This window comes from Pongo abelii, chromosome 9, assembly GCF_028885655.2.
Source record: "Pongo abelii isolate AG06213 chromosome 9, NHGRI_mPonAbe1-v2.0_pri, whole genome shotgun sequence".
Lineage (NCBI taxonomy): Eukaryota > Metazoa > Chordata > Mammalia > Primates > Hominidae > Pongo > Pongo abelii.
In genome coordinates, this window is record NC_071994.2 from 104,594,203 (window position 1) to 104,618,618 (window position 24,416).

The window sequence follows — 24,416 nt, forward strand, 5'->3', positions numbered from 1 at the left end:
ATATGTTTAACTGCGTGAAGCTACAGAAACAGAGAATGTTACTGCACGCATTGCAGGATTTAACAAACTTGTCCTTCTTCCTGCTCCCACATCCCCAATAAAGAATCCAATGTGAGACATCAGTTCATAAAGAAAAAAAAAAAAAAGACTGACGTCTTTAATACTGAGTTTTATTATCTGTGAAGATGGCATATGCTTTTGCATTGTATGAATACTCTTTAATGTCTTTCAATACAATTGTAAATTTTATTCCATTAAAGCCATGTTTTTTGCTAGGTTTATTCCTTAAGTTTTGTTGTTTATGTGAACTGTATATTTATTATGTTTTCTAACAGTTCATTGTTGATATAAATGAGTATGATTGATTTTATATAACAATCATATACATAACAATTTGCTAAACTCTCTTACTGTATCTAATAATTTTTCCATGGAATTTTTGAGCTTTATTATATAATCTTATGCTAATAGTGGCACTTTTATTTCTTCCTTTACAAACTTATTATTTTTATTTCTTTCACTTTCTATTGTGCTAGTTAAGGCTCCAGTACATGCTTATGGAAGCAGCAGTGTAGGCATCATTGTCTTCCTCCTGAATTTAAAAAGAGATGCTTCCAATATAAAAGAAATTGAAGAAGGCACAAACAAATGGAAAGATATTCCATGCTCATGGATTGGAAAAATCGATATTGTTAAACCTTTCATATTACCCAAAGTGATACAGAGATTCAAAACAATATCAAAATTCCAGTAGCATTTTTCACAGAAATAGAAAAAAATTCTAAAATGTATACAGAACAACAAGAGAATCCAAACAGCCAAAGTAATCTTGAGAAAGAAAAACAAAGTTGGAGGCATCATACAACCTAATTTCAAATTATATTTGAAAGTTATAGTAATCAAAACAATATGGTACTGATTTAAAAACAGACACATAGATCAGTACAACAGAATAGAGAGCCCATAAATAAACCGAAGCACATAGGGTTAAATAATTTTCAACAAGGGTACAAAGAAGACACAATGGAAGAAAAGATGGTCTCTTCAATCAATGATATTGGAAAAACTGGATAGCAGCACACAAAAGAATTAAATGGGACCCCTCTTACACCATACACAAAAATCAGCTCAAAATAGATTAAAGACCTAAACATAAGATATTTGCCTAGAAGAACACATAGGAAAAAGGCTCCTTGACATTTGTCTTGACAATAATTCTTTGGATATGACACCAAAAGCATAGACAACAAAAGCAAAAGTAAACAAGTAGGACTTCTTCAAACTAAAAGCTTCTGCACAGCAAAGAAAACAATCAACAAATGAAAAGAAGTGTTCAAAACTACATAATATTCAGAAAAAGAAGAAACCAACCTAAGTGATAATGAGTTTAGTTAATAGCAAAATTTGCATCCTTTGGGGAAATTTTACCCTAAAAATCTTGGGTGATTTTTAAAAAGGACAAATTTCCTCAATACTTCCTGAAATTACAGACTTGAAGTTTACACCGAGAATCCAAATGAGGAAGAAAGTCAACATTCAGATAAAAATAAAATTCTGAGAAATTCTTTTATCCTGTAATTCAAATATAAAATTATTGCAACAGGCTGTTCTTTAAGAAACAAACTGGTAGGGGAATTTTTTTAATATACTTTCTCAAAAAACAACTCTTTGACATTACTCTCCTGACATCTTATCAAGCATATCATATAGACCCATCATTTCTGCCCCTAGAATATATTAAGAATAGCACCTTGTATATAATAGGTATTTGATGAAAACTTGCTAAATTAGAATATACTATTTTCTAATTTATTTGACAATATCTGATCATTGTACCCTAAATAGCATAATTTTTTAATCTCATATGTTTGTTATTGGATAAATACACAGTAACAGTTTCATAGGGAAACCATATTTTTAAAAAATCATTTAAGTGATTCAGAAACATAACCAGATGTGAAAACCACTAATTAAAACATTTTTTAATCCCCATCATCTGGTGTACACGTTTAGACAAGGACTTGCTAATATTTTCTCTATGTTCATTTAATGCACAACACTCTTTCTTCAGTAATATCTTTTGCCATAAGTTTCTAGTAAATGGATATTAGATTCTTGCAGGTAAGAAGTGACATGGGGATAATTTCTAAGCCACTTTGGGTATATGGGGTATATTGTAATCTAATTTGAAAATGATTGACCTCATTTCTAGAAGACAGATTACAATAAAAATCAACTAAATGGTACAAATCAAAATTATATTATCAATAATGTGTAACTTTTAGACCATTTTTTACTTACCCATTCTTTTCTAACTTTCTTGATTTTAAGTTGAATTTCTTCATTTCAGTATTTAAGATTTTTTTTCTGGAGATAATGGGCTTTGGTCTCAGGAAGTTTAGTTTTCACAAATTCTTTCAACTTATATGAAAATTTATACCCCTTTCCTCTTGTTATTAAAATAAAAACAAAAAAGATGTATCCCCATCTATCAACATGAAAAGAAAAAATGTTTATATACATATCTTGTTTGTAGGATTGTTAAAAAATATTTAACAAGCACCATTTTAGAGATCAAGAATATATCACTGAGCTCTTATTACTCATCAAGGTTGTGGGCAACATGACCCAATAAGAACAGCTCTGGTCTGCAGCTCCCAGCAAGATAGACCCAGAAGGCAGGTAATTTCTGCATTTCCAATGAGGTACACAGTTCATCTCACCGGGACAGGTTGGACAGTGGGTGCAACCCAAGGAGGGCCAGCCAAAGCAGGGTGGGGTATCACCTCACCCGGGGAAGCGCAAGGGGTCGGGGAACTCCCTCTCCTAGCCAAGGGAAGCCATTAGGGACTGTACCGTGCACTCCAGCCCAGATACTGGGCTTTTCCCACAGTCCTGGCAACCGGCAGACCAGGAGATTCCCTAGGGTGCCTATACCACCAGGGCCCCGGGTTTCCAGCACAAAACTGGGCGGCCCTTGGAGCAGACACCAAGCTAGCCACAGGAGTTTTTTTCATCCCCCAGTGGCACCTGGAATGCCAGTGAGACAGAACCGTTCACTCCCCTGGAAAGCGGGCTGAAGTCTGGCTCGGGGTGGGGGTGGGGGCGGCGCTCCAACCCCCATGGAGCCCAGCAAGCTAAGATCCTCAGGCTTGAAATTCTCCTGGCCAGCACAGCAGTCTGAAATCACCTGGGTCACTCTAGCTAGGTGGGGGGAGGGGCGTCCGATATTGCTGAGGCTTGAGTGGGCGGTTTTATCCTCACAGTATAAACAAAGCTGTGGGGAAGTTCCAAATGGGCATAGCCCACCATAGCTCAGCAAAGCCCCTCAGGCCAGACTGCCTCTCTAGATTCCCTCCTTCCTGGGCAGGGCATCTCTGGAAAAAAAAAAAAGCAGCAGCCCCAGTCAGGAACTTAGAGACAAAACCCCTACTCCCTGGGACAGAGCATCTGGGGGAAGGGGTGGTTGTAGGCACAGCTTCAGCAGACTTAAACGTCCCTGCCAGGCAGCTCTGAAGAGAGCAGCGGATCTCCCAGCACAGTGCTCGAGCTCTGATAAGGGACAGACTGTCTCTGCAAATGGGTCCCTGAACCCCGTGCATCCTGACTGGGAGACACTTCCCAGTAGGGGCCAACAGACACCTCATACAGGAGAGCTCTGGCTGGCATCTGGTGGGTGCCCCTCTGGGATGAAGCTTCCAGAGGAAGGAACAGGCAGCAATCTGGGCTATTCTGCAGCCTCCGCTGGTGATACCCAGGCAAACAGGGTCTGGAGTGGACCTCCAGCAAATTCCAGCAAACCTGCAGCAGAGGGGTCCTGACTGTTAGAAGTAAAACTAACAAACGGAAAGGAATAGTATTAAAATCAACAAAAAGGACGTCCACTCAGAGACCCCTTCCGAAGGTCACGGACTTCAAGTACAAAAGGTAGATAAATCCACAAAGATGGGGAGAAACCAGCGCAAAAGGCTGAAAATTCCAAAAACCAGAATGCCTCTTCTCTTCCAAAGGAACACAACTCCTCACCAGCAAGGGAACAAAACTAGATGGAGAATGAGTTTGACGAATTGACAGAAATAGGCTTCAGAAGGTGGGTAATAACAAACTCCTCAGACCTAAAGGAGTATGTTCTAAGCCAATGCAAGGAAGCTAAGAACCCTGAAAAAAGGCTAGAAGAATTGCTAACTAGAATAACCAGTTTAGAGAAGAACATGAACGACCTGATGGAGCTGAAAAACACAGCACGAGAACTTCGTGAAGCATACACAAGTATCACACATGTCAAATTGATTAAGTGGAAGAAAGGATATCAGAAGATCAACTCGAAATAAAGCATGAAGACAAGATTAGAGAAAAAAGAGTGAAAATAAACAAACAAAGCCTCCAAGAAATATGGGACTATGTGAAAAGACCAAATCTACGTTTGATTGGTGTACCTGAAAGTGATGGGAAGAATGGAACCAAGCTGGAAAACATTCTTCAGAATATGATCCAGGAGAACTTCCCCAACTTAGCAAGGCAGGCCAACATTCAAATTCGGGAAATACAGAGAATACCACAAAGATATTCCTCAAGAATAGCAACACCAAGACACACAATCATCAGATTCACCAAGTGTAAAACGAAGGAAAAAATGTTAAGGGCAGGCAGAGAGAAAAAACTGGGTTACCCACATAGGGAAGCCCATCAGACTAACAGCGAATCTCTTGGCAGAAACCCTACAAGCTAGGAGAGAGGAGGGGCCAATATTCAACATTCTTAAACAAACAATTTTCAGACCAGAATTTCATATCCAGCCAAACTAAGCTTCATAAGTGAAGGGCAAATAAAATCCTTTACAGACCAGCAAATGCTGAGAGATTGTGTCACCACCAGGCCTGCCTTATAAGAGCTCCTGAAGGAAACACTAAACATGGAAAGAAACAACTGATACCAGCCACTGCAAAAACATACCAAATTGTAAAGGCCATCAACGCTAAGAAAAAACTGCAACTAACGGGCAAAATAACCAGCTAACATCATAATGGCAGGATCAAATTCACACATAACAATATCAAGCTTAAATGTAAACAGGCTAAATATCCCAATTAAAAGACACAGACTGGCAAGTTGGATGAAGAGTCAAGACGCATCAGTGTGCTGTATTCAGGAGACCCATCTCACATGCAAAGACACACAGAAGCTCAAAATAAAGGGATGGAGGAATATTTACCAAGCAAATGGACAGCAAAAAAAAAGCAGGGGTTGCAATCCTAGTCTCTGAAAAAACAGACTTTAAACAAACAAAGATCAAATGAAACAAAGAAGGCCATTACATGATGATAATACAGGAGCACCCAGATTCATAAAGCAAGTTCTTAGAGACAAAGAGACTTAGACTCGCACACAATGATAGTGGGAGACTTTAACACCCCACTGTCAATATTAGAGAGATCAAAGAGACAAAAAATTAACAAGGATATCCAGGACTTGAACTCGGCTCTGGACCAATCGGACCTAATAGACATCTACAGAACTCTCCACCCCAAATCAACAGAATATACATTTTTCTCAGCACCACATCAAACTTATTCTAAAATTGACCACATAATTGGAAGTAAAACACTCCTCAGCAAATGCAAAAGGATGGAAATCATAACAAACGAGTCTCTCAGACCACAGCGCAATCAAATTAGAACTCAGGATTAAGAAACTCACTGAAAACCGCACAACTACACAGAAACTGAACAACCTGCTCCTGAATGACTACTGTGTGAATAACAAAATTAAAGCAAAAATAAAGATGTTCTTTGAAACCAATGAGAACAAAGACACAATGTACCAGAATCTCTGGGACACAGGCAAATCAGTGTTTAGAGGGAAATTTATACCACTAAATGCCCACAAGAAAAAGCATAAGAGATCTAAAATCGACACCCTAACATCATAATTAAAAGAACTAGAGAAACAAGAGCAAACAAACTCAAAAGCTAGCAGAAGACAAGCAATAAGTAAGATCAGAGCACAACTGAAGGAGATGGAGACACAAAAAACCCTTCAAAAAAAATCAGTGAATCCAGGAGCTGGTTTTTTGTAAAGATCAACAAACTAGATAGACTGCTAGCCAGATTAATAAAGAAGAAAAGAGAGAAGAATCAAATAGATGGAATAAAAAATGATAAAGGGGATATTACCACTGATCCTGCAGAAATACAAACTACCATCAGAGAATACTATAAACACCTCTATGTAAATAAAGTAGAAAATCTAGAATAAATGGATAAGTTCCTGGACACATACACCCCCCCAAGACTAACCCAGGTAGAGGTCAAATCCCTGAATAGACCAATAACAAGTTCTGAAAATAAGGAAGCAATTATTAGCCTACCAACCAAATAGAGTCCAGGACCAGACAGATTTACAGCCAAATTCTACCAGAAGTACAAAGAGAAGCTGATACCATTTCTTCTGAAACTATTCCAAACAATAGAAAAAGACAGCATCCTCCCTAACTCATTTCATGAGGTCAGCATCATCCTGATACCAAAACCTGGCCGAGATACAACAAAAAAGAAAATTTCAGGCCAATATCTCTGACGAACACTGATCCGAAAATCCTCAATAAAATATTGGCAAACCAAATCCAGCAGCACATCAAAAAGCTTATCCACTATGATCCAGTTGGCTTCATCTCTGGGATGCAAGGCTGGTTCAACATACACAAATCAATAAATGTAATCCATCACATAAATAGAACCAATGACAAAAACCATGTGATGATCTCAATAGATGCAGAAAAGGTGTCTGACAAAATGCAACAGCCCTTCATGATAAAAACTCTCAAACTAGGCATTGATGGAATGTATCTCAAAATAATAAGAGCTATTTATGACAAACCCACAGCCAATATCATACTGAATGGGCAAAAGCTGGAAACATTCCCTTTGAAAGCTGGCACAAGACAAGGATGCCCTCTCTCACCACTCCTATTCAACATAGTATTGGAAGTTCTGGCCAGGGGATTCAGGCAAGAGAAAGAAATAAAGCATATTCAATTTTGAAAAGAGGAAGTCAAATTGTCTCTCTTTGTAGATGACATGATTGTATATTTAGAAACCCCATCATCTCAGCCCAAAATCTCCTTAAGCTGATAAGCAACTTCAGCAAAGTCTCAGGATGCAAAGTCAATGTGCAAAAATCACAAGCTTTCCTATACACCAGTAACAGACAAACAGAGAGCCAAATCATGAGCGAACTCCCATTCACAATTGCTTCAAAGAGAATAAAATACCTAGGAATCCAACTTGCAAGGGATGTGAAAGACCTCTTCAAGGAGAACTACAAACCACTGCTCAAGGAAAAACAGAGGACACAAGCAAAAGGAAAAACATTCCATGCTCATGGATAGAAAGAATCAATATCGTGAAAATGGCCATACTGCCCAAAGTAATTCATAGATTCAATGCTATCCCCATCAAATTACCATTGACTTTCTTCACAGAATTGGAAAAAACTAATTTAAATTTCATATGGAACCAAAAAAGAGCCCGCATAGCCAAGACAATCCTAAGCAAAAAGAACAAAGCTGGAGGCATCACACTACCTGACTTCAAACTATACTACAAGGCTACAGTAACCAAAACAGCATGGTACTGGTACAAAAACAGATATACAGACCAACGGAACAGAACAGAGGCCTCAGAAATAGCACCACACATCTACAACCATCTGATCTTTGACAAACCTGACAAAAACAAGAAATGAGGAAAGGATTCCCTATTTAATAAATGGTGCTGGGAAAACTGGCTAGCCATATGCAGAAAACTGAAACTAGATCCCTTCCTTACACCTTCTACAAAAATTAATTCAAGATTGATTAAAGACTTAAACTTAAGACCTAAAACCATAAAAACCCTAGAACAAAACCTAGGCAATACCATTCAGGACGTAGGCATGGGCAAAGACTTCATGACTACAACACGAAAAGCAATGGCAACAAAAGCCACAATTGACAAATGGGATCTAATTAAACTAAAGAGCTTCTGCGCAGCAAAAGAAACTATCATCAGATTGAACAGGCAACCTACAGAATGGGAGAAAATTTTTGCAATCTATCCATCTGACAAAGGGCTAATATCCAGACTCTACAAAGAACTTAAGCAAATTTACAAGAAAAAAATAAACAACCCCATCAAAAAGTGGGCAAAGGATATGAACAGACACTTCTCAAAAGAAGACATTTATGCAGCCAACAAACATATGAAAAAAAACTCATTAGAGAAATTCAAATCAAAACCACAAATTAAAACCATCTCACGCTTGTTATAATGGTGATCATTAAAAAGTCTGGAAACAACAGACGCTGGAGAGGATGTGGAGAAATAGAAACACTTTTACACTGTTGGTGGGAGTGTAAACTAGTTCAACCATTGTGGAAGACAGTGTGGCAATCCTCAAGTGTCTAGAACTAGAAATACCATTTGACCCAGCAGTCCCATTACTGGGTATATACCCAAAGGATTATAAATCATTCTACTATAAAGACACATGCACACATGTGTTTATTGCAGCACTGTTCACAATAGCAAAGACATAGAACTGACCCAAATGCCCATCAATTACAGACTGGATAAAGAAAATGTGGCACATATACACCATGGAATACTATGCAGCCATAAAAAAGGATGAGTTCATGTCCTTTCTAGGGACACGGATGGAGTTGGAAACCATCATTCTCAGCAAATTAACACAAGAACAGAAAACCACAAAAAACCCTTCAAAAAATTAATGAATCCAGAAGCTGGTTTTTTGAAAGGATCAACAAAATTGATAGACCACTAGCAAGATTAATAAAGAAAAAAAGAGAGAAGAATCAAATAGATGCAATAAAAAATGATAAAGGGGATATCACCACCGATCCCACAGAAATACAAACTACCATCAGAGAATACTACAAACACCTCTATGCAAATAAACTAGAAAATCTAGAAGAAATGGATAAATTCCTCAACACATACACCCTCCCAAGACTAAACCAGGAAGAAGTTGAATCTCTGAATAGACCAATAACAGGAGCTGAAATTGTGGCAATAATCAATAGCTTACCAACCAAAAAAAGTCCAGGACCAGACGGGTTCACAGCCGAATTCTACCAGAGGTACAAGGAGGAACTGGTACCATTCCTTCTGAAACTATTCCAATCAATAGAAAAAGAGGGAATCCTCCCTAACTCATTTTATGAGGCCAGCATCATCCTGATACCAAAGCCTGGCAGAGACACAACCAAAAAAGAGAACTTTAGACCAATATCCTTGATGAACATTGATGCAAAAATCCTCAATAAAATACTGGCAAACAGAATCCAGCAGCACATCAAAAAGCTTATCCACCATGATCAAGTGGGCTTCATCCCTGAGATGCAAGGCTGGTTCAATATACGCAAATCAATAAATGTAATCCAGCATATAAACAGAACCAAAGACAAAAACCACATGATTATCTCAATAGATGCAGAAAAGGCCTTTGACAAAATTCAACAACCCTTCATGCTAAAAACTCTCAATAAATTAGGTATTGATGGGACATATCTCAAAATAATAAGAGCTATCTATGAAAAACGCACAGCCAATATCATACTGAATGGGCAAAAACTGGAAGCATTCCCTTTGAAAACTGGCACAAGACAGGGATGCCCTCTCTCACCACTCCTATTCAACATAGTGTTGGAAGTTCTGGCCATGGAAATTAGGCAGGAGAAGGAAATAAAGGGTATTCAATTAGGAAAAGAGGAAGTCAAATTGTCCCTGTTTGCAGATGACATGATTGTATATCTAGAAAACCCCATTGTCTCAGCCCAAAATCTCCTTAAGCTGATAAGCAACTTCAGCAAAGTCTCAGGATACAAAATCAATGTACAAAAATCACAAGCATTATTATACACCAATAACAGACAAACGGAGAGCCAAATCATGAGTGAACTCCCATTCACAATTGCTTCAAAGAGAATAAAATACCTAGGAATCAAACTTACAAGGGATGTGAAGGACCTCTTCAAGGAGAACTACAAACCACTGCTCAAGGAAATAAAAGAGGATACAAACAAATGGAAGAACATTCCATGCTCATGGGTAGGAATAATCAATATCGTGAAAATGGCCATCCTTCCCAAGGTAATTTACAGATTCAATGCCATCCCCATCAAGTTACCAATGACTTTCTTCACAGAATTGGAAAAAACTACTTTCAAGTTCATATGGAACCAAAAAAGAGCCTGCATCACCAAGTCAATCCTAAGCCAAAAGAACAAAGCTGGAGGCATCACACTACCTGACTTCCAACTATACTACAAGGCTACAGTAACCAAAACAGCATGGTACTGGTACCAAAACAGAGATATAGATCAGTGGAATAGAACAGAGCCGTCAGAAATAATGCCACATATCTACAACTATCTGATCTTTGACAAACCTGAGAAAAACAAGAAATGGGGAAAGGATTCCCTATTTAATAAATGGTGCTGGGAAAACTGGCTAGCCATATGTAGAAAGCTGAAACTGGATCCCTTCCTTACACCTTATACAAAAATCAATTCAAGATGGATTAAAGACTTAAACGTTAAACCTAAAACCATAGAAACCCTAGAAGAAAACCTAGGCATTACCATTCAGGACATAGGCATGGGCAAGGACTTCATGTCTAAAACACCAAAAGCAATGGCAACAAAAGCCAAAATTGACAAATGGGATCTAATTAAACTAAAGAGCTTCTGCACAGCAAAAGAAACTACCATCAGAGTGAACAGGCAACCTACAAAATGGGAGAAAATTTTCGCAACCTACTCATCTGACAAAGGGCTAATATCCAGAATCTACAATGAACTCAAACAAGAAAAAAACAAACAACCCAATCAAAAAGTGGGCAAAGGACATGAACAGACACTTCTCAAAAGAAGACATTTCTGCAGCCAAAAAACACATGAAAAAATGCTCACCATCACTGGCCATCAGAGAAATGCAAATCAAAACCACAATGAGATATCATCTTACACCAGTTAGAATGGCAATCATTAAAAAGTCAGGAAACAACAGGTGCTGGAGAGGATGTGGAGAAATAGGAACACTTTTACACTGTTGGTGGGACTGTAAACTAGTTCAACCCTTGTAGAAGTCAGTGTGGGGATTCCTCAGGGATCTAGAACTAGAAATTCCATTTGACCCAGCCATCCCATTACTGGGTATATACCCAAAGGACTATAAATCATGCTGCTATAAAGACACATGCACACGTATGTTTATTGCGGCATTATTCACAATAGCAAAGACTTGGAACCAACCCAAATGTCCAACAATGATAGACTGGATTAAGAAAATGTGGCACATATACACCATGGAATACTATGCAGCCATAAAAAATGATGAGTTCATGTCCTTTGTAGGGACATGGATGAAATTGGAAATCATCATTCTCAGTAAACTATCGCAAGAACAAAAAACCAAACACCGCATATTCTCACTCATAGGTGGGAATTGAACAATGAGAACACATGGACACAGGAAGGGGAACATCACACTTCGGGGACTGTTGTGGGGTAGGGGGAGGGGGGAGGGATAGCATTGGGAGATATACCTAATGCTAGATGACAAGTTAGTGGGTGCAGCGCACCAGCATGGCACATGTATACATATGTAACTTACCTGCACATTGCGCACGTGTACCATAAAACCTAAAGTATAATAATAATAATTTTTAAAAAAAGAAAAAAAAAAAAAAGAAAACCAAACACCGCATGTTCTCACTCATAAGTGGGAGACTAATAAGGAGAACACATGGACACAGGCAGGGGAACTTCACACACTGGGGCCTTTCACGGGGTGAGGGGCTATGGGAGGGATAGCATTAGGAGAAATACCTAATGTAGATGCCGGGTTGATGGCTACAGCAAACCACCATGGCATGCGTATACCTATGTAACAAACCTGCACATTCTGCACATGTACCCCAGAAGTTAAAGTATAATTAAAAAAAAAAAAACTCATCAAATGACCTAAGCTCCAAGAATATAAAACTCCAATAATGTATTTCTAAAAATGCTAAGATGAAAACTTGATACCCTAAAGGCAAAATCTAGTGATACCGTATGATGTCCATAGAGGAAAGAATTGTAGAGATAAGGCCAATACACTGAAATCATTTTGTATAAGGCAGGCATTGATTTATTCATTTCACAAATATTTCTTGAGTCCCTACCAGATGCTAGTCATTTTTTACAGAGTACATCCTTTCCTCATCGAACTGGTATTCTACTTGAGAGGAAGCATAGAACAGTAAAGGTAAAAGCAAACAAGCAAATAAACAAAACAGTCAAATATGAACCCAAATCCTGGCTGAGACACTTAAGAACCATTAATTGTTTGGAAAATTATTTTACCTTTCTGAACTTCTTTTTCTGCATTTACAAGTAGAAATAATATTACCAACCACACAGGTTTGTTGTGAGGATCAAATAAGCTAATGTAAATAAAGCAAGGGCCTGGCATACTCTTATCTGTGTTTTCAAGTCAGCTAGAGAATAAAATCCCAACTTCTTAGCTTTTGGACAGATCATAAACAATATTGCTTGCCTTGTAATCTTTCATGTTTCATCTTCCTTCTCATTTACAGTAACTCTAGCCCACTGAACATCATATTTCATTGATTCTAAGACACATATTTCTCCCATTTTAACTTCTCTACATACAACATGTCTTATAATCTAAACCTTCTTGCAATCTCTGTCAGTCAAGTGTCAGTCATTACCGTGACAGAGTTTTCATCATCAGTGCATGTGCCAACATTAAAAACAATGGCATCCAGAGTTTCAGAATGAATGGCATGGCTTGAAAAAAATCCTGGGAACAGTAGTGAAGCTCCTTTCAAGCCTAAGAAACAAATACGTGTGTGTGTGTGTGTGTGTGTGTGTGTGTGTGTGTGTGTGTGTTGAGAGGGTGGAGAGTACGTAAGGAACAGTGTTGAATCAGATTTGTTTAGCAACATTCTGGAACTGTTAGTCAAAACAGGCTACTTATATGTAATTGCAAAGTCAGTTTAATTGTCTAGCACCAAAAGCTTTTGGTCTATTATGGATTCTTCAGATTGTTTTAAAGGAATCCTTCATCACCAATGTCCTTTTAGCACAGAGCAGAATCCTGTGGAAAAAATATGGGCACTGAAGCTTCTGAGTTGAAAAGCGATTCTGAAGACTCCATACCTAAATGTGAAAGAACTTAGGAATACCATAACAAATTTGTTTATTTTTTAATTATGTGCATAAGAGTTATATATGATCCAAATCTATATCTAATTGAGTATAAAGAACTGTTTTAAGAGGTATAAAATAAAAATCTAAGATATAATTTAACTGATAACACTTCTTTTTGCTTATTTCTTAAAGATACATAAAATGTCAAAGCAGGTTACAATTGATAGAAGCTTAGACTTCATGCTATATGGTATCCATTGGTTACCCTAAAATGGTGCCTAATGTACCAAAGGAACTTAAACAAATGTTTGTTGAAATAAATTAAGAATCTTTCCAGATGGAATACCGTGTCTGGCCCTGAATGCCCCTCCAAGAAAAGGGTTCCTGCAGAAATCCTTCCCCTAGGTAAGTGTGGGGATTTTCTTACTGCCCAGGATCAGCTTTTTATAGCTGCTTCTGCCACCCTTCAATCTACTCTGTACAAAATTCTGTTTCAAGAAAGCTAACTCAGTAATAACAAAAATGATTTTTATCTATAACAGTTTAACTCCGTAAAAGAATTTTTCAGTTACCTTTAGAAATTGCCATTTCTAATTCTTATTTTGACTCCTAACTATCAAGATAGTTTTATTAGCGATTCCCATGAAGAGAACTCTTCCTAGTTTTTTTTGTTTTTTCTTTTTTTTGTGGAGGTTTTGTGCTACTACAAGTCAGGACAAAATGCTTTTTGTATCACAAACCAAAGCTGGTGCAATTGAAACATGAACTCTGCTTTGAATAGGCAGTCAATCTTAACATGACTATCCACACTGTAATTGATTCCTGGCAACTTATATTTTTAGATGAATACCATGTAAATGCTTTAAAAATTATGCAAATCTTGTGGTTAAATCCCCAGTTTCACACTGTCATGTGAGTCAATGTCTCTAAAACAACCTGCATTACAGCATAGAAGCAGTTTTATCCACACGATGGCAATGAAAAGTAAAAGAAAGCCTTGCCTTTTGCAATCTTTAGTCATGATCAGTTTGTGGATCTTTGGTAACATTAGCAATCAACACACAACTTTGTTAACATTCATAGTCTTCCCTTGGTGACAAAGATTGGCAATTTTTCAAAACCTAGTTTCACTCTTTATTGAAATAAGAGATAAAACAAAATCCTTTGCTCTTCTCTTTCTTTCTTCCCATTTGTGCCAACGGCTAGCTGTGTAGCATTTGGCAAGTCACCTACCCTTTTACTGTGATTCTTTCTTCTTATCAGTAAAGTGAGTATTATAAAAATGCATATCTCATAGGTTTGTGATAAGGATTAAATGTGTTCATACCTACAAAGCACTTGGAGAAGGGCCTAGCACACAGAAGTCGCTAATAAATCTAGCTATATTTCTATTCTTGCTGGACATAATCATATAAAATCAATAGAGATGAATGAATAAATAGATTAATGAATTAATGAAAGAAGTGAGATATAAAGCTTGACCTTCAAAGATGGCTAAAATTTCAACAGAAAGAGAAAGTTGGGGTTAAACATACTTATTACTGCTATTTATGCCCTTTTCTTCCAGTCTTCTGCCTGCACCCAGGATATAACTTAGATATAATGAGCACAGCACAAGGAATGTTGGTTCAGTAGATCAGAGCCAACGTGTGGCTCTCCAAATTCCTATGAAAAGGGAGAAGAGAAGGAATGGGGGTGAGTACGCTTTTGAAGAGCATAATCCACCTGTATCCAGCTGTGCGTGGCTGAATACTGAGAGAATAGAGGACTGAGATATGGGATACTGAGAGAATCTGCCAGCCCCACAGTCCACGTGTTCCAGCCCCAAATATATTGGGTTTTGCCCACTTGAAAACAACCTACTGGCTGTGTAACTTTCTGCACATTGTTTAACATTTCTAAATTTCAGCATTGTTCTTTATAAAACGAATGCTAAAAATAGCTGAGTAGATGCTCTGAAGATCAAATTACATTTGTATGACAACTAGAAAAAAACCTGCTACAGAATAGGTATTCAAAAAATGTTAGTTGCCCCAAATATATATAAATATTTTGGATTAGTCCTCCGCAGAAACAGCAACTTACATTAAACTGTATATAATTCTAGTTAACATCATTTCTCCTCTTTGTCATGGCTGAGAGCTGAATTAGGTGGAGAACAGTTATGCTGCAATCATATAGGTTGTTTGAGTATGTGTAACACTCATTTCTGTATTCTGCTCTAAACAGAGATTCTATAAGAACTGTGATTCAGTCAGTTCCAATGGCTTAAAGTCTCTTGAGCAGCATACCAAATTTTAGATGCCAAAGTTTAATTGAAATTTGGCATATGGATGAACACTTCTGCATGTATTGAAAGCCATCAGAAGATTCCTAAACAAAGAGCAATCATGCATGGTAATTTTATCCAACTGGAACCAATTATATTTGGCATTTTTTATGAAAGAGGGAGAAAAATAAGAATGGACTCAAGAAAATGTTTTCCTTTTATGACTTTTACCCTCTTTAAGATGAATTGCCTTATGAAGTTACTTCTTACAACTCAAGGAGCATAACTGTCTAGAGAAAAAAAATTATGCAATGTCTTCCTGGAGGCAAACATTTTGTTACAGAATAAATGTGGACTTTTAAGCACATCTGGCAATCATTCCACAATCTACAATGCTGGCACCCTAAAAACGTTTCACGATAATAATATGTTACCAGTGGAGTTGATTACTTCAAGCCAGGGGAGGTTTCAACACAAAACAGGTCATTTCCATGCAGAACACAGAGCTTCAAAGTCATCAGCTATGAGACCCACCATTAATCCAAGTGGTTGGGGGAGATGATTACTCCTAATAGAAGGGGAGCCAGATTCGAAGGTGGTTTTTACACGTGCTTTTCCCCTGGAAGAGCAAGCTTCCACACTGCAAATCTTTCACCAAAGTCTAGGTCTTGGCTTTATGGTTATAGATGCTATTTCAAAGGGTATAATAGATTATAGGATTCTTTCTGCATTCTAAACCACTACATATGTATAAGAAATCATGGTGTCGCACATGTTCTCTTTTATTGATTTCATTTATCATTTAATAAATATGTCTTGTAAGAAAATCAGTCCTTTAATTTTATTTGGAAATACCGTATACTGCTGCTGGGCTGTCGTGTTCTGATGTGACTGCCCCTTTGGGGTCAGAGAGTAAAGCCACACTTCTGTGGGTCAGTGGTGGTATCTTTGCTTAAAGGAGTAGACATATCTAATGTCAATCATCTAGGAAAGAAGGAGAATTTTAAAAAGAAATAAAGTTTAGAAAATAGATATTACACCAAAGAAAAAGGTTGTGGCGGGAGGTGGGGAGGCAGTCATTCTTCAGTCTGGGCTAGGACTAAGGACTAGATTGATTGAGCATGGTCTGCAGAGGGAAAGCAAAACGCTCACTGACAGATACATGACGCCTGGGGCCAGGCAAGGGTCAGTCCCTAGGAGACTCCATAAATGAGCTGGAAGAGCAGTTATAGCCAGCCAGTTTTTCCCTTTTTATTAATTCTCTTTGGTAAAGATATAGCTTCACCTCAGGTGTGCAGAGGGAACTTTAAGGGAAGAGCCTCAGGCTAGAGAGCTAAAAGAAGAGTAGTATGCTGGTGGCAGTAGTGATTAGTGAAAGATTCCCTGAAAGATGAGTCTTTGTGACAGGCAGCTGGAATATAAGATATAGGTATCTCTTTTGATATGGACATTCACTCTTCTGCCCAACTTAGCTGATCCAGATGCTATTTTATCAAAGTAGCTGGCATCATTTTATTTCTTAATTGAATAAATATCGAGGAGGAAATCTCTTTGTTGAGGAATAGATGAAATGGTACCTTCTCTCTGCTAGGCACTGTGTTAAGATAGGGGGATGAAGGACAGACCCACTTCTTGTGGCTTACATTCCAGTCAGAGGAAAAGGACGTGTGAACAAATAAATGTAAAAATATGTAACAGATGTTTCAATGAACATGGTTGCCAAGAAAGAGGGAGAGATAACAAGGATATGATAATTTAATATGATGCATAGGCCTGAGTCCATGTTCTTCAATCTTAAACTTCTTTAAGAGACTAGTTACCCTATTGGCAAGTAATATCAGGAAAGGTTCTCTAGCCTACAGTCTGAATTTTTCATTCCCTTATTATCAACATGTTCAATACTAACTTTTTTTTGCCTGGAGAAAAGAAAGCAATATGTGGGGGATTTTACTTGTGGTCTCTAACATTACATTACCTTTCTTAAACTGGGAATTCAAACTCTGGATCTTGGGTTCATAAATGGGGTTCAGGTCATCCAAAACCCTCTTGAAGTCAATAAAAATTTTAAAGGATCTGTGACCCATTTTTTAAAAGTCACTTTTTGTTTTTTCATATGAAATAGAGGATAGAATTAAGAATCACTCTGAGTTTCCTCTAAGACTGTGAGGCAATAAGTCACCTTTTAAAAATATTTAGTACGTATCCATCAGAGACCTTATCAGCAGTGGAGCACTGACTCCATTAATAACAAGAGAGTAAACCTTTTACATAATGGAAAAGCCATAGTTCTTACAAGCTATACATTCTTTAACCAAGGTAATATCAAAGTATATTATGAGTGCATTTCCACTGTAAATACTTTGAATTTTAAAACTCTCTCATTCAAATCTCTATGTTTTCATTAATTTTTAGTATTTCCTCTTGTCTTTGGTGTTCTGCAATTTAAATGATATGTTTAAATGGGTTTATTTTGCTGTTTTACAATAATATTGGTATACTTCATAAACATGAAAATTCATTATTTCTGGAAAATCCTTACCCATTATCTATTCAAGTGTTGCCTCTCCCACTTCTATATGTTTTCTTTTCCTGGAACTCTTACCTTCTAGCTCCATTACTCTTAACAATGTTCATATAAAATATTTTTTATGTCTCTGCATTTTGGGTATTATCATCAATTATGCTCTAATCTGGATTTAACCCTTCCATTAAATTTTTTTAAGAATTGTATCTTTTACTTATAGATGTTCTATTTGTCCTTTTCTTTAAAAATGTCATTTTTTTCTTAAGGTTTGATTTATTCTTTTATATTGTCAACATTTATATGTACTTCTAAATATTCTTTTTCATGTTGTTGTATTATCTCAACTTTTTAAAAAATCCACTCACTACTGCATGTCTTATATCGACTCATTCATGGTCGATGGAGTCCATGGTCCACTGACTCTCACTCTTGGTCGATTGTTTCCTTGTGTGTTTTGTTATTCATTATAGCAAGCGTATCTTTAGCAGGACTTGCTTTCTTCTTGAAAAGTCTAGGCAATCTAGATGCTTGATACTAGTCTTTCATAATGATTTTGTGTTTTACTCCTATAGGAGCCTCAGGAGTATTTTCCATGTTGAAAATTTCTAGGCTAGTTAGGTAGGGTATAAAAACAAAAACCCCAGAAACGATATTCTCAAGGGGGAGTGTTCTTTTCTTCTTACTATTAGAGTTTCCTGTTCTCACTCTATGCTGGTGGGCATATATTTCTAGCCTACATTTTTACTTAATGGCTTTATGCAGGGCACAGGGGTATCTCAGTTCCAGCTCTCTGCCTCATCTGGCACCAAGAGTTTACCTTCTTTCTGTCTCATATGGACATTAGATTCCAGGCTTCTTGGTCACTGGGACACATAACTCACAGGGCACCCACATCATCACTTCACAATCTATATTCGCTTCTAATGTCTTTGTTCTTAGCACATGGTAGATTACCCTTTTATTTTTCACAAAATTGGGAGATGTTTTAAAATCATTTAAAATCTTTTATCCAGTACTGCTAGGTGTCTGTAACCATAAATTTTTCAGATTGTCTCAGTCAGCTGCATTGCCCGTGCTTTAGTTTACTGTTTCATTATTCATAATCAATCAATTATTCCCTCACAAGCAGAAAGTTTAGTTGGACTCCGTTTTCAGATCCTGAGATTTTAGAAATGCTTAACTTTTTTAAATGTCTGGGATTCTTCCCCAAGTTCAGCAGTGATGAACTGTAAACATATCTTTAAAGTTCTAAATAAAGGAAATCTGAAATGCTTCGGGGGACCTTGGCAGGACATGGGCCTTTCTTGCTAATCACCATTACAAATTGATCACAATAGAGAATATTAATTGACTTGCTATTGAAAGTTGAATAAAGAGAAAATCTGAGTCATTTTCTTCTAAACACCGTTTCAATTTATTACTACTTTAACTATTAAGGCCTTATTGCACATAATTGCTCACAAATAATTTACCATAATTTTCAGTAGTAAAAGCCCCATAAATATATGTAAAAAAATTTTCTAAATAAGAAAACTATGAAACAGAAATTTTTGGCAAGAGTCATAGAATTTATTCCACAGAAATGACAACTTACAAAGACTTGGGATCTTATAAGGGAAAATCTCAATGATTTGAGAAATGGCAATGTTCATATCTAAAATGTACTAGTGATTGCCACTTTCAGAAATGATACACCTCCCACTCCGAACAAAAAATGAAACTGTATAAATCACAAGTCAAAAGCATATGGAAGAGTTGATTTCTACTCTACCAGAGGGAGTAATTTTGTTTAGCTCTTTCTCATACATCATAGGTGTGAAGTACTTTTGTTTCTTGGTTAAAATTTTTCCGTTAGTTGATTATTCAACTGGAAAAACTTAAAATCTTCTCAGAGAAAACAGTGGATGAAATGTAACTATAGAACCTTTTGGAAATAATAGATTCATATAAAACCAAACTCAAATTCTAGAGCATGGCTCACTTTTACATGTATTATAGTACCTCTGACATCACGCAGAGGGTGGATGTTATGAATTGAAGCACATTAAAATATTTCTGTTCATCACTCTGCTGCTCAGTTCTATTTATTAAGAATAGTCCAGGATTCTTGAACTAAGGGAGAAAAATACATATTCACTAAATACTGCATGTTGAGGACAGCCGGGTAACACAGTGAGAACCTGTAGCTAAAAAATGTAATAACAATAATTAGACAAATTAGGCAGTAACCACATTTGAAGAAAGCACTGGGAAGAGTTTTCAGGACAACTTGGAATTATTACTTTATTTAGTCTCTCTCACTACTGATATATAACCACAAGGTTTTAATCAAATCATTTTTTGACAGACACAGCAACAAGTGATTATAGGGATTATAGAATGAAAAAAGGTTTTGTTCATGAAACAGTCTAATTTTTAAAAAGCCGTATAAATTTTTAGTCACCTAGTTTAGCCAGGAGGTAATGTTGCCAAACCTATAACCCTCAGACATCGGAGATCTCAAGTTTAAGCCAATAAAAATTCCATCTATGTCTTAAACTTACACCTTCAAAGTAAATTTTAAAATAGCAGCATTTCAGAATATCCAAGATTTATTTATTTTTCTTTCTATTCTTGTTTTTTCTTGTCATATATCACCTTGCTATTCAGAGGGTGGTCCACAGACTAGCAACCTTGTCATCATCTGAGGGATGTCAGAAATGCAGAATCTTGGGCTATACCTAAGACCTGCCTTCTCTAAATCTGCACTCTAACAAGGTTTCCAGATGATTTGTATGCTAGCCATTAAAGTTAGAAAAGTCTGTACTACGAGACATAAAAATATCTTCTAATTTAACACATCAAGTGTAAGATTTCTTTGAGGGATGATGAAATTGTCCTGGAATTAGATATTAGTGGTGGCTGTACAACTTTATGGATATATTAAACAATAGTACATTGTACAACTTAAATGGGGGAATTACATGGTATGGGAATTATGTCTTGAACTTTTAAAAAGAAAAATATATACATAATTGTAAATGCTCTTAACTTGCACAGCACACAGATGAATGAAACCAGTTCTAACTATTTTCCTTTATCTTTGAGAAAAGTTAGATGCTCCCTTTACTGGGGCTCACCTCTTACTTCGAAAGGGCACCGCAGCAGGCCTTGAGGCTGGGCAGCCCTGACACAGCACCCATCTATCAGGAAGGTCTGCCAGGAGCCTATGGGGTGGAATCCTCCCTCCAACTAAAGCTGTTTATAGAGCTGAGAACCTCGGGAAACCGCTTGCGGGTGGATGTGACAAGTCAGGAAACTTGACTACCCAATCACCCAAAGGGGCAATGGGACAAAAATGTTATCTGCCCGCTGCACATGTGGTCACAGTGGTGTCGGGGAAGCGGAGTGTTTTCTTCTGGAGTCCACTCTGCTTACTCCCTACCTCCCCTCCCGCCACCCACCCAGCTAAAAAAAAAAATACCCTAGATTCATAAACAAAAGCTTGTAGTTACCCACAGCCCAATACAAACGACCCCGACGCCCTCACTTCTATAGCCCGTGAGTCTCCCAGCCCCTAACAGGCTCGTCTCCCCAGACGCCCCTGGTAAAAGCTTCGCGCCGCCGGTGGAGAGGCCTATTGGTTCTATTTCTGTCTTCACTATTTCTGTCTTCACTCCAAGGCCCCAGGACCGGGGAGAGGTCCTGGTCTAACTTTGGCTGTCCCACGGTCCAAGGACCTGAGCGCTCAGCCCGAAACGCTAAGCCAAGCGTGGAGACCGCCGGGCGCACCCAGCACCCAGGCGGCTCCAACCCTTGGAGTTCTAGTCATCTCTCCCACATAGGCTAAGAGTCACCCGGGCGCACATCTGAATCAGCCCCCTGTTCAGATCACGCCTGTTACGTAGCGATCCTGTCTGTTGGAGAGCATAGGATGAAGGGGTCTAGAGAAATCGACCACCCATCTGCAATGGTGTTGGTACTATGCGGTCTCACTCTCGTGGGCAAACATATCCATGCGTACCTACGAGGAGCAAACCTAGATACCCCCGCCTCCCCCACTCCCCGCGCGCCCCTCCACTCACTCAGGTCCCAGCCCCGGCTCTCGCGGACCTCCCAGCACCGTCCTAAGAGGTACACACGCGGGTTCAGAACGCGCACGGACCGGACTCGGCCACTCCTGCGAGCGCACAACCTCCCTCCGCGCAGCCCGCGCCCGATCCGCCCCGCGTCGCCGGCACTCACAAGCAGGGGTAGTAGCCGTAGCAAGGCAGCGGGGCTTGCGGGCAGCCGTCTTCTCCCAGCTCCGAGTCCATGAGCAGATAGTCCTGGCTCTCGTTGCGCCGCGCACCGGCTCCGACAGCGCCCCGGGGAGAACTGCCCCTCCGGGGCCCGAACGCCGGGCTCTGGCTCATGGCGGGAACGCCCGACTGGCCTGGGCCCCGCTCCCGGGGGAGCCGAGTGGGCAGTTCCAGCGGGGACCCGGTGCGGAGGGCACGCGTCAGCGGCCGAACTGGTCCTGGGCAGACCGTTTCCCAGGGGACGGCGATGAGGCGGGGGTGCAGACGCCCGCCGCAAGTGGCTCGCCCCCTGGCCCGGGGAGAAGTCACCACTTAAGGGGGTGCAAAGAGGACCTTGACCTGAGCAGGTCAGGCCGAGGAGACCCCGCGAGGATGCGTCCGGGGCTCCCGGGCAGAGAGGGCACAGGCGGGGCCGCTGGTGTTAGCGAAGCGTAAAAGCGGAGAGCAAGGGAGACAGCGCTGAAGAGTTACTATGTCAACAGAGACTCTCTCCAGCCCTCAGCTCCCGCCTTCATCCCCCGGCATTCTCCGTCAAGATCCCCACTTTTAAAGGGATCCGAGCGACGTTCTAGAAAGCAGCCAAAGCCTGTCCTGTAGCCACAACTTTCAGGAGGCGGTATGAGCCTGAACTAGGAGGAGCCAGGCACGCACTCTTTTTTTCCCCTCTACTATTTAGTTGGCTTATTTAGTAAGGATACCAACTGCGGACTTTCTAGGAAGCTTCCTTTAAGAACCACTCTCGAAGAGCTAAGGAAACCTGTTCCTTAAAAGGGACACGAGACTCTTCTTTCTCCAGACTGCCTTCATTTTCTTTGGGCATTTTCTCTCTTACTCTCAACTCATAAAATTATTATGACTCTGCTTTAAAAATGAACAACGTTCTATGTTCCCAACGCCAGATGTTCCCAGTTCCTGAGAAAACCAACAAAAATAGGCAAGCATTTTCCAATGATACCGATAAAGAGGCCGACAACCTGCTTACTTCAGAGAAAAAATTTTCCTTCCATCACTGCGAATGCAAGAATGTTTTCTCTGCCAGATGTTTCCCACGTTTCCAAGCTTCTTTTATTTTTAAGACTTAGTTTTAAATTCTGATTAATATGCATACGTGTGAGAAGTAAAAACTTGTCAACAAGGATGAATCAGTATTTGTAGACCTTTAAGCAGTAGTAGCCAATTAAGAATCCATTCATTAAGTCAACAAATATTTAATGAATGCCAACTGCGTTTCAAATCATTTCAGAATTCGGAAGCAAACAAGCAGATGAGGCACCTGTCTGCCCTCATAGAGCTTTCATGGCAGAAAGGGGGACCAATTAAATAAGCAACTGAAAAAATATCAAGGACAAATGCTACAATGAAAATAAAACAGGTTGATATGATGGCAGCTGGTGAATGACTACTTCAGATGAGATGGTTAAAAGAGGCCCCTCCAAGGAGGTTCTCGTTAATTTGAGACATGCATGGCAAGCAACCAGCCATGAAAAGATCAGAGGCCCATTGCAACTGGATGAAAGAAACCCAGACTGAAATCTGTCTGCAAAGGTGCCTTTGCTTCCCACGAACAGGTGGACAACAAAATGAATGTTCGAAGTGTGGGAAAAAGCAATTCATTTGATAGAGGGGAAAAGAGCTCACACATTTAGAAACTTCTGAGTTTGCCTTTAAATTTAAAACTGAAACTCTGAGAGAGCAGAAACCACTGTGTCCTGAGGATCCAGCTTTGTATTTGACACAGGTGTGTAGGGTGCATGCATGCATGCATGGGTGGATGGATGGATGGAAGGAATATAGAAAAAATAAGAAAATGCTCTTGGCCCTGGAAAGAACATTTTCCCTGGGGAAACAAACAACCCTGGATCATTCTGAAGTCTGTTCATTCTGATTTAAGAGCCTTCCTTTTTGATCTTTCAACATGTGGAGCCATGATTTAAAATTCTTATAATTTTCTAGTTACTATACCTAGCAATAAGATATTCTGCCTAAAATTTGTTTGTGGCAACTGCTATCTGTAAGTATTCATTAGCTTTGATGCTTGAATGAATTAATCAATAAATGTTTAGTTAAATAATGCCAAGGTAATCTCTTTGGCAACACCAAGTATGGGGAAAACATTCATGGGAAAAG

The 24,416-nt window shown here is 38.9% G+C and overlaps 1 protein-coding gene across 1 annotated transcript in view; it reads right to left on the bottom strand.

Moving 5' to 3' along the window:
* TRPC6 (transient receptor potential cation channel subfamily C member 6) overlaps positions 1-22,914 on the bottom strand; it is a 134,581-nt gene extending 111,667 nt beyond the window's left edge. The window contains exon 1 of the mRNA XM_024255857.3: positions 22,234-22,914. Coding sequence (XP_024111625.1) covers positions 22,234-22,403 — 170 coding nt within the window. The 5' untranslated portion in view covers positions 22,404-22,914. The remainder of the gene's footprint in view (positions 1-22,233) is intronic.
* Between the last annotated feature and the right edge of the window lie 1,502 nt (positions 22,915-24,416).